At 56.5% G+C, this 16,069-nt stretch overlaps 1 protein-coding gene across 1 annotated transcript in view; it reads left to right on the forward strand.

The window, feature by feature from the left end:
- The first annotated feature begins 15,675 nt into the window (after positions 1-15,675).
- The window catches only part of GRAMD4 (GRAM domain containing 4), a 73,354-nt gene continuing 72,960 nt past the window's right edge, over positions 15,676-16,069 (forward strand). Inside the window, exon 1 of the mRNA XM_053199529.1 lies at positions 15,676-15,889. Coding sequence (XP_053055504.1) covers positions 15,861-15,889 — 29 coding nt within the window. The 5' untranslated portion in view covers positions 15,676-15,860. The remainder of the gene's footprint in view (positions 15,890-16,069) is intronic.

Genomic DNA, 16,069 nt, shown 5'->3' on the forward strand with positions numbered 1-16,069 from the left:
GCCATGAGATAGAGATAACACAAAAAGAAGCTCTTTGAGCCCTGGATCCAGCCGTGCCTGAAGGACATGCGGTTACATGCATTAATACCTTTCCGTTTCTTTTTTTATTTTTTTAAAGTTTTTTTTAAATGTTTTTTAATTTATTTTTGAGACAGAGAGAGACAGAGCATTAGCAGGGGAGGGGCCGAGAGAGGGGGAGCTACAGGATCTGAAGCAGGCTCCCGGCTCTGAGCTGGCAGCACAGAGCCCGATGCAGGGCTCGAACTCACAAACTGTGAGATCATGACCTGAGCTGAAGTCGGCCGCTTAACCGACTGAGCCACTGAGGCGCCCCAGTACATTTCCTTTTCTGCTTAAGCTGGTGGGAGTCAGTTTTTCTGTCACGTGCGACTCCTCGTTTCATCGGGAAGCCCCAAGGCTGGAGGCCCCATGGAGACCCCAGCCCAGCCCAGAGCAGGTGATGGCTGGGTCAGGCCTTGATGGCTGCGTCATAGTTAGCCGGGAGGTGAGGGGTATGCCCAGGCAGGCTGGCGTGGGTGTTGGCTGTCTTCCCGGAAGTCAGTGCAGCTCAATGGCTCCTGGGCCAAATGTCTGCCCAGGCAGGCCCCGGGCTCCCAGGTTGGCTCCCAGCAGTGCCTTATGATGGCCTTGGGCCTTGGTAAGCGCTGGAGGCCTATCGGGACGAAGAAGGCTCAGAAGCTTTGCATGGGGGAAAGGGGGGGGGGGGCAGGCCAGCTCCCAGGGGTCTTGCCTCGTGGGTCGTGGCGGTGTGCAGAACCCAGCCTCGGGATTCAGCTGAGATCTGTGAGAGGAGCAGTGTGGGGAAGATGTTAGCCCACACCTGTCCCTCCCCAGACCACTGGCCAGTGGCATGGGTGCCCCCTGGGGGAAGTGCCAGGCAGGCGTGATGTACAGGTCACCCAACCAAGTGGGTTTAAGGATGCACTCGGCTGTGCAATCATTTCAGGTCCTTGGTCCCAGCCGACTCAGCAGCCAGCCCAGCACAGACTCCTGCAGATCGGTCAGCAATCAATGGCCGCACTGTGTCTGTCCCTGCCAGCCCAGGCCACCATATCCACCTGAATGCCCCCTCTTCCAAGAAGCCCTCCCTGATCACCCCCAGAAGTGCCCCATCTTGACTCTCATGTTCCTCTGAACCCGGGACCCGTCGCAGATTGCCAGTTCCAGGCTATTGTGGGATGTGGTTACTTATACCTTCGTTGTATTTTCCTTTGGTTCATCTCTGCCAACCCAGGGCCCAGCCAGGACCTAGTACGAACACCTACCTGCTGGGGAAATATTTGCTAAATGAACAATGAACAGTTGGACGAAATCTCCAGTTTCCATTCCCATTGCACTTACCATGTGCCAGGCACTGTTTTAAATCTTTAGAAATACTAACTCACTGACTCCTGGTAACCATGCTTAGTGAGTGGTTTGCCACATTGGATCCCTGCTTAACAGGCCGGGAAACTCCGGCACGAGCAGGCTAGCAGCCTGCCCAGGATCACACAGCCTGTATGCCACAGAGCCAGGACTCAAGCCCAGGTGGCCCCTCTCTGAGTCTGCGCTCTTAGCCCGCGGCCACGACAAGTCGTCACGTCCCAGGGGTGCAGTGAGGCCACTGAGGACCAAGAAAGAGACATTGTAGCCAGTGGAGGCATTGTAGCCAGTGGCCAGACCCTCCTGCCTCCTTATCGGGTTCCTCCCCCCGTAAAACAGGAGCCCCGGAGCTCGGATCTCAAAGGTCACTCATCTGGTCACGGCTTTGGAGGCTGCGGGCCAGGGCTTTCCCCCCAGAGGCAGAGCCTGTCTGGGCCCCTCCTCCCTTCTCGTGGTGACCGTTTTGCCCCAGGGGGAATCCTGTGGGCAAGGAGGTAGGGACTGAGTTTGCAGCTTGTGGGAGTTTCGGTGAGAGCTGGTGGATGGGTTCAGCCCGTGCAGGGACAGGAGCCGGAGAGAGGCTGTCTGGGCAGGGCCCTGGGCCTCCAGGGAGGGGGACGAGGACCAGGGAGGGGTGGCGAGGACGCAGGGGTGTGGCCCTGGCAGTGCTAGACCTGAGAGAGACCCCGGCCGACCCGAGGAGGGGTGTGCGGTTGGGGGTGCCGGCTCTCCCACTGATGGGCAGGGCAGGCTGTGGGGCGGGGCTCCAGGGGGGCCTAGGGTCCTGCGCAGGGATTCAGACCCTGCCCTCAGCCCCCTGCACGACACTCAGCGCGTTTCCCTTCCTGGGGGAGGCCCCTGACGCCCTCAAGCTCCCGTGGGAGACCTCCCAGCCTTGCAGACAGCAGAGCCATAGGCGGCCATGTCTGACGCTGACGCCACAAGGCTGTGCCTGCCCGGTCACATGACCCTGAGGGGGCACCCTCCCCCCGCGTAGGTCAGCCCAAGACCAACCGCTGACAGTGGAGTGAACAGCTGACCAGTTGGATTCCCCCCCTGGGGACCCCCGCTGGACCTCGCAGGAAAAAAGGCAATGCGAGGGAGGCCCGAGGCCTGGGGAGACGGGGGGTCATGGAGAACCTGCAGGTCTTGGGGGACCTGGGAGGGTCTAGGGGACTTGGGGAGGCTCGGGGATTCTGGGGACTGGGGGATTTGGGGGGGTCTGGGGGGCCTGGAAGGCCTTGAGAAGACTTTGGGTCCTCGGGTTGGGAAAGGGATTGGGGAGTCTGAATGGCCTGGGGCATCGAGAGTCCACGGAGGGCCTTGATGGATCTTTAAGGCCTTTGGGGAGGTCATGGGGGTCTTGGGGCATCATGGGGGTACTTGAGGGTCTTTGGGGGCCTTGGGAGACCTTAAGAGTCTTGGGATTTCTGGGACCTTGGGAAGTCTCGGTGAATTTAGGGAGATGTAGGGGTTTTAGGGGGCCTGGAGGGGCCCGGGGGCTTTCGGTAGCCCTTGGGGAATGGAACAGACCCTCCAGAGTCCAGGTCATGCTGGCAGCTGTGGCCCAGGCACCTGGCTTCACTTCTGGGAGCCCTGGCTCCCGCGTGTGATGGGAAGATCACAGGCCCGCAGAGTCCCCGGAGGTGGAAATGAACAAAGGCGACACCTGTTCCTTTCGGCGCCCTTGCCTCTGCCTTCACGTCTGGACCCCCTGAGGCCAGGCCACACCACCTCCCTCTCGGACAATGCCAGAGCTTTCCCGCCGGCCCCCTGTCTCCCGCCCCGTCCCTCCAGTCCGTTCCTCACCGGCAGCCAGAGTCATCTCCTTCAAAGGCGATCCTGCCCTCTCAACCTGCCCCTGACTTGCGGCATCTTTAGGGATATCTCGGCTGCCTGCGCACAGCCACCCGCCCTCCTCCTTCCTGTCCTGGTGGGAGTACTTCAGCCTCCACACCTAGAGCTGCCCGGAGCCCCTGGCCACAGCGTCCGCGGGAGCCCGTGCCCGAGTACGTGTAGACGACCCCCTGCTTCCTGCGTTGGGAAAGTCTGCTGGAAAATGCGTCAGCTGAGCCAGGCAGCGGGGGTGGGGCTGGGCGCTCGGCATCATCCTGGGGCGGGTCAGAGCCGCCCACACTGGCCGCCAGGCCGCTCGCCTGCCTCACGCATCCTCTGGGGGGTGACTGGTCCAGGCGGGTGTGCGACGCGGCTCTGGCCAGCGGGGGAAGTCCCCTGGGGGCTACTACAGAAGGTTTCCTCAGCAGGCAAGGGAGACGGCGAGACAGGCCTCTCGTCGCCCCTGCATCCAGGCATAAGGGCTTTACAGAAGCCAACGCACTCACTACCCCGTGAGGTAGGCGCAATCACCATCCTTATTTTACAGACAAGGAAACTGAGGCAGAGAGAGAGAGAGAAGGGTCTTGTGCCCCGGGAGCTGATGGAACAGGAATCAGACCCCAGTCTGCCTCCAAAGCCCCTGCAGGGCCCGGTGCCCATCAAGCTGTTTGGGCTCACCTTGGCTACCCCTCTGCAGCCTCTGGGCCGCCTTTCAGCATCTTCAATGTCTTTTCCACCTCAGGGCCTTTGCCCGGCTCTTCCTTCTCCCTAGAGCACTTTTCTCACCTGTCTCACTGTCTCATCTGTCTCATCTGTCTCACTATGGGGTCTTGGCCCGAATGTTCCCTCCCCGGCAGGGGTGTGACTTGCTGTGAAGGGAGTGAGGTGGCTTCCTGGATGCCTTTTGTGCCTTTTGAATGTTGAACCATGTGACTACATTACCTAGTGTCTCAGTCAGCTTGGCCGCCATAAGAAATACCACAGGCTGAGGTGAGGGGTGGGGAGGGCAGGGGCCTAAACAACAGATTTTTCCCAGTCCCTGAGGCCGGAAGTCTGAGATCAGACTGATTCAGTCCCCAGTGAGAGCTCTCTCTTGGGTTTAGATGGCGGCCTTCAGGCTGTGTCTTCACGTGGCTCTTCCTCAGTGCTTACAGACCAGCGACAGAGAGAAAGATCTCTCTCTCTCTCTCTCACTTCTATCTTTTATTTTTTAATGTTTATTTATTTTTGACAGAGACAGAGACAGAGACAGAACATGAGTGGGGGAGGGGCAGAGAGAGAGGGAGACACAGAATCCGAAGCAGGCTCCGGGCTCTGAGCTGTCAGCACAGAGCCCGACGCGGGGCTCGAACTCAGGAACCTCGAGATCGTGACCTGAGCCGAAGTCGGACGCTCAATCGACTGAGCCACCGAGGCACCCCTCTCTCTCTCTCTCTCACTTCTTACAGGGCACAGATCCCATCAGGGGCCCCAACATATGGCCTCATCTAAACCCAATCACCTTCCAAAGGCCCCACCTCCAAATACCATTGGGGGCGAGGGGCTCAACACGTGAATTTGGGGGGCACGCAAAATTCAGTCCATGGCACCTACTCAAAAAGTAATAAATTTTGAAAAAATTTATAAAGGCATACAACTTCACACTGATCAGGATGGCTATTATTTTAAAGACAGCAACAGAAAGTAGCATTCCATTGGCAAGGATGTGGAGAAATTGGAACCCCGTGTGTTGATGGTGGGAACGTAAAATGGCTCCCCTGCTGTGGAAACCAGTCTGGCCGTTCCTCCAAGGGTTAAATATAGAATCCCCACATGACCCAGCAAACCCACGTCTAGGTACACGCCCAAAAGAAATGAAAGCAGGGACTCGAAGAGATTTGTGCACCATACTGACAGCAGCATTATTCACCATAGCTGAAAGGTGGAAACAATCCAAGTGTCCATCAACGGCTAAGCGAAATGTGGTCCATCCGTACAATGACATGGGATTCAGCCTTAAAAAGGAAGGAAATTCTGACACCTGCGACAGCATGGATGAATCCTGAGGACATCATGCTCAATGAAACAAGCCAGACGTAAAGGGACAGATACTGTGGGATTCCACTTACGTGAGCTACTTAGAGTTGTCTAAACCACAAAGATAGAAAGCGGACGGTGGTCATTAGGGGCTTGGGGAGGGGAATGGGAGTGAGTGTCCAATGGGGACAGCGTTTCAGTTCTGCACGATGAAAAGAGTTCTGAAGATGGACGGTGTGATGGTCGCACACGAGTGTGAATGCACTGGGTATTGTTGAATCATACACCTAAACATTGGCTAAGATGGTAAATTTTGTCATGCGTATATTGTCACAATAAAGATGATGAAAATTGGTGGGTAGATCTAAACAAATATTAGCTCCACAAAGTAATACAATTAAAATGGTGTTCTGGGGCACCTGGGTGGCTCAGTCGGTTGAGCGTCCGACTTCGGCTCAGGTCACGATCTTGCGGTTCGTGAGTTCGAGCCCCACATCGGGCTCTCTGCTGACAGCTTGGAGCCTGGAGCCTGCTTCGGATTCTGTGTCTCCCCCTCTCTCTGCCCCTCTCCCGCTCACGCTCTCTCTCTCTCTCGAAAAGAAACATTAAAAAAAATTTTTTTTTAATTTCTATAAAGAATTTATATAAATTTTAAAATTTATATAAAGGTAAATTTGGATAGACAAACGTTCCTGTCCCAATGTCCTCCCAAAGGGTACTAAATGGAAAGTAGGAAAATTACAGTGGAGAAGCTTGAGAAACACACTCACAGGTGATCAAGGTCAAGGTCGGGGGCTCAGTCAGGTTGACCACGGATGCCCTGAACAGGTGGGATGAGAAGGACACTTCACCCCTGTGGTCCCTCTCCCCCAAACCCGTGACTCCAGTCTAAACCCTCGAAAAACATCAGACAAATCCCAGTCAAGGGACATCTACGAAATGACAGACCTTCCTGGGCACCAGGAGCAGGTCATGTCTTCACTGTGGGCCTCAGCACTGGCTCATTCCTTGCCAGATTCACAGAAATCGGGGGCTGCCCCACCTGAGTGGGGCTGGCCCTGTGTGGGTCCCCGGCAGCCAGCATTTCCCGCACCCCGAAAGCCCCGCTCCAGGACAGCCCGGCCCAGTGCCAGGAAGCGGGAGGAGTCAGGATGCTGGTCCTCGTCCTGTGCGAGAACGTGGGTGAGCAGGATGGGGTCAGCCACCCCTGGGAGGAGCCGGGGGCACTTTGAGGGTGCACCGACCTGACCCCCTACATCCCACCACCTTTGGGGTGTGGCTAGTTTAACTGCAGAACTGGACTCTTCACTTCTTTTCATTTTAGTTAATTTTAATTTCAATGTAAATAGCTCTGTGAGGGGGTAGTGGCCACCGTGCGGGGCAGATTTAGAAGCTTAATCAGATTCAGCTTCAGTATTTTTTGGCAAGATGACTTCATTGGGTGGGGCAGGGGTGGTGGTGAGTTTCGTGTTAGGAGTTGCCATAATGTCAGATTTCTCTCTTTTTGTGGTTTAGGATCCACCGATGGTCACTTCCTGTCATCGCCCTGGACCTCTTAATCCCCGAAGAGGTGCGAAATGGCGATGGTCAAATTCTACCACTGCTGCTTCATTCATTGGTTGAAATTCTGTAAAGAGAAACCTCCCCCTAGCAACTCTGTGGTCACCTTAGTTACAGATCACATAGGAAACGTAGGATAAATGGCTGATTTATTTATAAGTTTCAAAATAACAGGTCGATTCCCTAGAGTCCTGGAAATGTGAACGTCTTTTTGGCGTCATTATAAATGGATGGATTTAAGCATGTATAATGTGCTTCAATCCACTACAGTTCCAATCCTTATTGGTGAGCTAACTGTCCTATCCCCGGTCAGTGGGAGACTGTTCCGTGCCATCTGGGTCATTCTGATGTGACCCCAGTGGTCTTGGATAGCTTCTTGCTTTTTCGGTGTGATAAGATGTTCCAGGCTCATCCTGTACATTCCCTGACCCGGAGTCAGCCTGCTTCCAAGAAGCTGGTTCCTTTTAGGGGGAATTAGAGATCACAATCTCCTCCAGAGGGTGCTCACTGTCTCCGGGTTGTTCCTTGTTTCTAAGGCATTTTCACTGGACAGAGCAGGCAAACATTTGGTTCTAAAGAAATACACATTAAGTCTACACTGACTTTGTACTCAGATCCAGAACTACAGCCTTTTTACTTAAACCCGTTGACCTCTGTCTCCTCTCACCTGAGCTAAAAATGGCACATTGAGAAAATTGGGTGCTTTACTCCACCCTGCATACCCAACAATCTCAGAAAAACAATACCCAATGCCCACAAGAGCACCGACATGATCACTGAAAGGAATTAAATATTTGTATTTCTTTTTGTCCTGAAGCTATGTACCACCAGAGGTGTGTAGACAGATTTGTGTATTTTAAGGTCCCTTGGAAACAAATTTCCCGGGTGTGGCCATCCAATATGTTATTTAGGTGCATTTATTTCATTTTTTATTTTTTAGGATTTTTAAAAATGTAACAGTGTTTAACCAATCTATTTTTTTTTAATTTTTTTAATTTTAGAGACAGAGAGTGTGTGTGTATAAGCACAAGCGGGGGAGAGGCAAAAGGAGAGAGAGAATCCCAACCAGGCTGCACTGTCAGCACAGAGCCCCATGAGGAGCTCGATCCCACGACCCCAGGATCATGACCTGAGCCTAACGAAATCAAGAGTCGGACGCTCAACTGACTGAGCCACCCAGGTGCCCCTACCAAACAAAGTATTTTCGAAGAAGAACCCTGTTATTTCTCCCTTCTTTGAGGTAACTGTTTAAAAATTTGAGTGGGGGGCGCCTGGCTGGCTCAATCTAAGGAGCCCGTGACTCTTGATCTCTGGGTCATGAGTTCAAGCCCCACACTGGGTGTAGAGATACTAAGAAATATAAATAAACATTAAACAATTTTTAAGTTTATTTTATTAAGAACAAATTTTTTATGTTTATTATCTTTGAGAAAGAGAGAGAGAGAGAGAGAGAGAGAGAGAGAGGAGTTCGAGCAGGGGAGGGCAGAGACAGAGGGAGACACAGAATCTGAAGCAGGCTCCAGGCTCCGAGTGGTCAGTGCAGAGCCGGATTCGGGGCTCGAACTCACGAACCGTGAGATCATGACCTGAGCCTAAATCAAGAGTTGGATGCTCAAGCAACTGAGCCATCCAGGAGCCCCCTAAATAAAAAAAAAAAAATTTGAACTATCTTTTAATTTTTTAAGAGTATGAAAAATAGGGGCACCTGGGTGGCTCAGTTGGTTGAGCCTCTGACCTTGGCTCAGATCATGATCTCATGGTTCATGAGTTCAAGCCTCATGTCGGGCTCTGTGCTGACAGCTGGGAGCTTGCCTGGGATTTTCTCTCTCCCTCTCTCTCTGCCCCTGCCCCACTCTCCCTCTCTGTTTCTCAAAAATAAATAAACATTAAAAAAAAGAATATGAAAAATATTTATACCACTCTCGGTTTTAGATAAATGATTGTCTTCCCCTCTCTTTTTATTATACCTTACATATGGTGTAACGATTACTTTATGTCAATATCTTTATGTGATATCCTTGGTTCGCTGTCTGCCTACCTTGCTTCCTTCTTTTCTTTTTCCTTCCCCCCTTCCTTCTCTCCCTCCCTCCCTTCCTTCTTCTTCAATTGTCTGTTGGTCCCCAAGCAGGAGCAAATAATGAAATTAGCTGATGGCCTTTGATTCCTTCTCTTTTCTTCCTCTTCCCTATAATCTGATTTAAAACCATATTTCTATGTCTAGTTCACCCCCGTAAGGTAAGCGGCCAGCTGATCCGACTTTCTGTACCCTCTCCCTCGTTCCCCGCAGGGTTCCCACACCGTCTCACTTATGTTTAATGCCGAAGATAAAACGTACTTAGCGCTCATCATCAACGCTTAGCTGGCTGTCTCTGCATTCATGTCCATTTTCGGAAGCCTGTTCTCAGTAGATTACTTGAGTCAAGGCTCGTGAAAGCAATAATCCTCAACACGAGCAGTCTCCCTGCAACCTTCACACCAAAGGCCGTTTGGACAGGACGTAATATTCTGGGCTCACGTTTTCTTTCCTCAGACCTGCAAAATACGTATAAAGCACGGCTGTCAACACTCCATGGCGATCTGCTATTTGTTCCCTGCAAGTGACACAAACGTTTTTTTACCTGGGTGTCCAGAGGGTCTTGTTTTCTTTTCCTTTAAGATTCAGTGGCTGGGGGGCGCGTGGGTGGCCCAGTCAGTTAAGCGTCCGACTTCAGCTCAGGTCATGATCTCACTGTTCCTGGGTTCGAGCCCCGCGTCGGGCTCTGTGCTGACAGCTCGGAACCTGGAGCCTGCTTCAGATTCTGTGTCTCCCTCTCTCTCTGCCCCATTCCCACTCGTGCTCCCTCTTTCTCTCTCTCTCTCTGTCTCTCAAAAATAAATAAACAATAAAATAATTTTTTAACAAAAAATAAATAAAATTCAGTGGCTGGGGCGCCTGGGTGGCTCAGTTGGTTGAGCATCCAACTCTTGATTTCAGCTCAGATCATGATCTCATGGTTCATGGTAATGAGCCCTGCATCAGGGTCCGAGCTGGGTGTGGAACCTGCTGGAGATGATCTCTTTCTCCCTCTCCCCCTCCCCTGCTTGCTCTTGCACTCTCTCTCAAATTAAATAAACTTTTTAAAATACATAAATAAATAACATTCAGTGGCTTTGCTCACCTGCTCAGCGTTCGTCATTCGGGGCCCATTTTCCTAGCGGGCAGTATGCTCTTCCCATATGTAATTTCATGGTTGTTTACATTTTTTTTAATGTTTATTTATCTCTGAGAGAGACAGAGCATGAGCAGGAGAGGGGCAGACACAGAATCGGAAGCAGGTCCAGGCTCCCAGCTGTCAGCACAGAGCCCGACATGGGGCTCGAACTCACAGACCTGAGCCAAAGTCGGACGCTTAACCAACTGAGCCACCCAGGCGCCCCTGTTTGCTTGTTTTAAATTTCAGGACTGTCTTCCTGAATTACAGTGTCGGTATTCGCTCTGGTCCACCGATCCGGTGTTCTGGCCAGGGAACGCAACCACCAGTCCTGCGCGGGACCTTTCTGGCCTGCCTTCCATGGCTCTCTCTCCACTAATCCCTTATCTCTCTGTCTCATTTCTCTGTGATTTAAAAAGTTTCCTACTTTCTACCTCCCGGCTACCTCAAGCCGCTGCTGGTTGTGATTTTCCCTTTGGGGGTCGCTTCCCGTTTTGTCTTCATTTCCAGAATCGCTCTCTCTTGTGTTTCTCATTGTTCTCCGGCCTCTTCAATGCTCAACTGTTCCTTTCCTCTCATCGTCCATTTTCTGAGTCTTCCGAATTCTGAATGACATTGTTCTTCCGTGGTCTTATCGTTTTCTTAATTGCCTGGCCTCGGTGGGAAGCACGAGGCTCACGTTTTCATTGGCTTTGCAAGCATATCTTTCCGATGCACTTTCATAGTCTGGGCACTGCTGTCCCCGGGGCCACCAACTACATTTCAAGTGCTCCATAACCGTACGTGGCTACTCCACCGCACTGTGCTGATATAGGGTATTCCCATCACTCTAAAAAGTTCTACTGGACGGAGCTGGTCCATGGGATCCCAACTCTCCACCTTACTCTCTTGTTCTTACAATCACCTTGGGAAAGGTCCAGCCTATGCTGTTGCTGTTACAAACCCTCGGGGCTCCCCCCTGCACAGGTCACCCCTGCTCACAAGCCCCCAGCTCCCACTCACCCACCATGCTTGTTCAGCCCCATGGGCCCAAGGACAGACAAGGCTGTCACCCCTCTACAACCTCCTCCCTCTGGCCTCTGCCAGGCCTGCCCTTCCTCAGATGTTTTCCTTGGTTTGGAAACACCTCCTCCGAGAAGCCCCCAGCCCCCAGGCTGTGGCAAGTCCTCCCTCTGGTCTCCCAGCCCCACTGACCAAGTGGTCTGGCATCAGATACAGGTCCACGGGGGCCAGGTGTGCCAAATGCCAGCCTCTGCCTGGCTGCGGAGGCGGTGAGGGGTGAGAAGAAGGGAGGCCCGACCACCATCCTGCAAAGTAGGGAAACTGAGGCACACAGAGGGGAAGGGTCTTTCCAGGGTCACACGACAGGTAAGACAGAGTCTAGACCCGGGTTAGCTGACTCAGCCTCCTCCCCGATGAAGGGCAGAAGGTGGGGTTGCTAAGGAGGAAGCCCCTGCCCACGCGCCCCCCGACAGACTTTGGGCGGGGATTGGGCAGGGCCGGGGGGCTGGGCGACCCTCCAGGACCAACCCAAGGGGGCGTGGCGCCCGGCCCCTGCACTGTCGCCCGCGGCCACGAGGTGGCACGCTCCGTTAGTCTCAGAAGCCAGAACCCTAAGTTTCGGTGACAAGCACCCATCCCGGGCCCGCGCGGGCTGGGGGCTGCCGGCCACCCCCCCACCCCCCGCGGCACGGGACCCGGCTAAGCCCCGCTAAGGAGCCACGAACTCCATCAGGGCCCCCGCTCCGCAGAGAACGCAATCTCCCCAGCGCCACAAGCCAGAAAAGCCCTTGATGATCTCTCTTCTCGAATTGCGCTCAGAGACGCTCCTTTGTTCCAAGGTCACCTTTCCGAGATGCCCACACAGCTTGGCAGTGTGTCTGGTACAGCGGCGGGTGGCCCATTTCTTCCCGAAGAGCTGTTATTCAGTTGAAGGTGCCTCTTACCCAACCGCACTTTAACGTGATGGAAATACACGTGTCATTTGACCACCTGTGCTGAGTGCCTTACGTGCAAGGCGCTGGGACGTGCTGAGGTATAAACGTGCGTCCACGTTCACAGGATACACAGAAGCATCAGACCTTCAGCCCCCTGGGCCAGCAGGCAGGCCCCGTATACCCTGGTTCCAGACCCTTCCTCGAGGCCTTGCCCACCCTTGGCCTCCCCTGGAGGCTGCCTCTCGCCTCTTCAGTGCTAACCACCAGAGCCTGACGGTGGGCATCTTCTTCACTTTACAGATGAGGAAACTGAAGCTCAGAGGGTTAGGTGGTGTGTCCGAGGACGCAGAGTCACCAAGAGCGGGCCCAGTCTTGCTCTTGGCCTCTGGAGGAGGTTGGGTGATCCCAACCTACGCTGGGCAGGGCCTTAAGGTTTTAATGGGGCTGGGGCCACAGGTCAGAACCGGCAGCTGGCAGGGAGGCAGCGGGTCCCCAAAAGAGATGTTTGAGGGCCGGAGCCGGAGCTGAGAGTCCAAGATGGGGCATCAGCTCAGACGCTGGTGTCCAGGTACAGAGGGTAGGGTGTCTGGGAGGAGGGTGCCAGGAGGGAAGGGCACAAAGAGAGGCTCTTGCTAAGGCCAGGGTAACTGAGGAAGGTCCCCGCCCCCCCCGCCCGGCAGTGGGCTCTGGCTGGGAGGGACCTTTGGGCAGGCTGGCTCTTCTAGAAGAGTCCAGGATGGACAGAGGGGCCCTGTAGGAGCTTCAAGAAGAGGAACAGTCAGAGAAAGTCTTCCTAAAAGAGAAGGCACTTTGAGAACACCACCTCTATGGGAGCATGAGAGTTAAGATGGCCAGAGAAAATTCCAGGCTGGGACAGTACCCCAGCCCTGCCGTGGGCCAGGCCCGAGGCTGGGAGGCTGGAGGGGGTCAGCTGTGGTCCCCGTCCTCAGGCAGAGCACAGGCTGACAAGAGAGACAGTCTTAGAGACAAAGGCCACACATTGGTCCCGGTGCTGGGCTGGAGGGAGGTGAGGTGCCTGGCTGGCTGATCAGAAGAAGGTGCCTGGGGCCAGTGAGGGGAAGGGAGGGCACTCTGGGCAGAGACCACAGCCCACGAAAGGAGGTGGGCTGTAGGACTTTCGGTCAGAGAAGGAGAAGCCGGGGTGGCCACGGGGCAGGTGGGTGCGGTGGGGACTGTACTGATCCCACCTGCCCCACCTGCAGGCCCAGTGCAACGGGCGGGAAGCAGAAAGGTGGGGACGAGCACAGCGGGGTCTGAGGCAAGTTGCCCAGGACTCCCCCTCATTTCTTTCTGGCCCTCGTTTGGCCACCAACGTCCCCTGCCTTTGCTTGTCACGCAGGGTTTCACTTGAGCCCGGTCATCTTGCCCCCTGGATGCTCGTGGGGGCTCTGAGGCCAGGACACTGATTCCTTGGGCCCAGTTGGCCCCAGGGTTGAGAGGAACCCCCGGGCCTCCTCCTCCGAGACGAGCTGCCAACCCAGCCCAGGATTTGGCAATGCTCACCTGGCGCAGTTGTGAGCAGAGGGCTGGGAAGCTACCGGTGGCCTGGCCGACGACCTGCGGTGTGGCCCTGAGGGCCCGGTGGCTGCTCTGAGCGTGTCTGTGTCCTGATCTCCTCTTCTTATGAGGACCCCAGCCAGACTAGGTGAGGGCCCACCCTGAGGACCTCGTTTTACCTTAATTATCTCCAAACACCGTCATATTCTGAGATACTGGGGAGGGGGGCGGTTAGGGCTTTCAGCCTATTAACTTGGGGGACACAGGTCAGCCTGTGACGGTCCTGTTTGTAGATGAGGTGATAGGACATCTCGAGGAGCCAGCGGGCAGGGCAGTGTAGAAGTCCCCCCGTGACACCCAGCACCACTCTGAGCGGGGGTCCGGTCGGTGCGTGTCCCCCAGGCGGGGACCACGCGTTGTGACTTCCCTGCCAGCAGCATCACACAGAGTGGGCACCCAGCAGATGGCTGTCGGGTAGGCTGAAGTGAGGGATCCTGGGGCGGACCCAGCTGTCTGCTCCGACCCCTTCCCTTCTTCCCCAGGTCCCCCCACCCCCAGCTCCTGCCTGCTCCCCCTAATCCTGGCCGTTCATTCAAACACGTTCCTTGGGCACCTGCTCTGTGCCGTGCTGGGGTGGGGGGAGAGCTGTCACCACCAGCTCCACCATTTCATGAGCAAATAGACGCCTTTCGGGCTACTTTGAAGTGCCTTTCTGTCATCTGTGAACAATAAGCCCTGGCAACTACACACAGCCTGACCAAGGGCCTGAGGGGGGGTGGGAGGAGGGACTCACAGTGTGGGTCCTTCCCCAGGTGGGCTGTGGGGAGAGTGGGCGGGGGAGGGCGGAGACAAGAACATAACCAACAACAATGCAAACAGTCAGTCACAGTGCTGGAGGCAGGAGGTGGTAGGTACGGATAGGGGACTGCTGGGCCCTCCGGCAGGTGGGAGGCCGGGGTTGTTTCTGGCCAGGCTGCTCAAGGGGTGCTTCGTGGAGCTGGGGGCTTTGGAGCTGGGCCGTGCAGGCCTGGTGGAGTGGGAGGAAGGAAGGTTATGTTGTTAGCTCCCTTACTCCGGAGTCATGTCGTTTCCCGTTCTGCAGGTGGGAAACTGAGTCACAGAGAGGGACAGGCTCCTGCTAGGAGCTCACCTGAACGCTCGCCTCTGACCCTGGCCCACAGGGGCTGCCTCCGCAGGCCAAGAATGCTGGGGTGGACGAAAGAGGGACCCTGAATCTTGCCCCAGGGAGTGCTCCAGGGACCCAGCGTCCCTGGAGGAATGGATAGGAGTTTCCCAGACAGAGGGGAGGCTCCCAGCCCGATCTCCTATAGCCATGTCCTGGTCAGACCCGGGTGGGGAGCTGATAGGGGTACCCCCAACCTGGAGTAAGGGCTTGGGTTCTGAGGGTTATTCTCTACGCGTCCATGGAGCACTGTACGGTGAGCTTGACAGCTTTGGGTCCTGGGGTGCAGGTCGGGGCAGGTTTCTCGCGGGGGAGGGGCGTGTCCCAGACCCAGGGGCAGGAGCGCTTTGAGTGGGACCCCTCTTCTGCTGCCCTGCCCCGTTGTGTGGTGTGAGTGTGCAGGTGGCGGCGGGGCTCCCTTCAGTGACAAAGCCGAGATTCGGAGAAGCTGGGGGCCAGCCCAGAGGCCCAGATTCTGAGGCTGGATAGCACCCCTGGGCATAGGGGGAGCCCCTGCGAGGTGTTGGCAGTCTAGAGGGAGTGCGTGTGCACCCCCACACTGTGGGGTTTCCCGATGGGAGGCGGGTCGCGACTGGCAGCAGTCACCATCTCAGAACCACCGGCGGGCCCCGCGAATCCCCTGGCTGCCCCGCGCGCGGGCCTCGGGCAGGTGACAGCAGCGTGCGTGCCCGTGCGTGGCTGTACCCGAGGCTTCCGCCGTGACGGAAGTGCGGGAGCGCGTGGCCGCGGCCGAGATTGGCGGGCCTCGGTACGGAAGAGCCGCTGCGCGTGCGCGCGGGCGCAGGTGGCGGGCGCGCACGTGGGCCACCCAAACAAAGGTGGCGCCGCGTGATCGAGTTCGCGCGCGCGCGCGCGGACCTCCCAGGACAGGCGCATCCCCGTGGGCCCCGGAGCGGGCCGCGCCGGGTGGGGCGGGGAAGCGCGCTGGGCGGGGCCGGGCGCGGGGCGGGGCGGCGTGCGGGGCGGGGCGCGGGGCGGGGCGGCGGCTGCGCAGGCCAGGCCGGGGGCGCGCAGACTCCGCGCAGCGGGACGCGAGCGCGCGACCTGGCGCCGCCGCCGCCGCCGCCGCCGCTGCTGCCGCCGCCGCCTCCGCGCTCGTGGCCGGGACCCGCGGGGCCGCCTCCTCCGGGCTCCCCGGCGCCGCTGGGCTCCCGGGCGGGCGGCAGGTGCAGCGCGGCCGGGCGGCTGGCGAGGGGGGCGCCGCGCAGCGGGTGAATGAGAGTTGGCCCCGATCTCCGCGCAGGGTAAGCGGCGCGCGCGCGGACGCCCACACGGACCTCGCGGACACACAGACACGCTCCGGGCACGGGCCGGCCGAGACACGACCCGGCCCGCTCGGCCACGCTCATCCCCGCGCCCGGGGCCGGCGCCCCTGCGGGAAGGGCCCCGCGCGGGCGCGCCCCGCTCACACGCCCCCAGGTCCC

The sequence above is a fragment of the Acinonyx jubatus genome, chromosome B4 (genome assembly GCF_027475565.1).
Source record: "Acinonyx jubatus isolate Ajub_Pintada_27869175 chromosome B4, VMU_Ajub_asm_v1.0, whole genome shotgun sequence".
NCBI classification, from domain to species: domain Eukaryota; kingdom Metazoa; phylum Chordata; class Mammalia; order Carnivora; family Felidae; genus Acinonyx; species Acinonyx jubatus.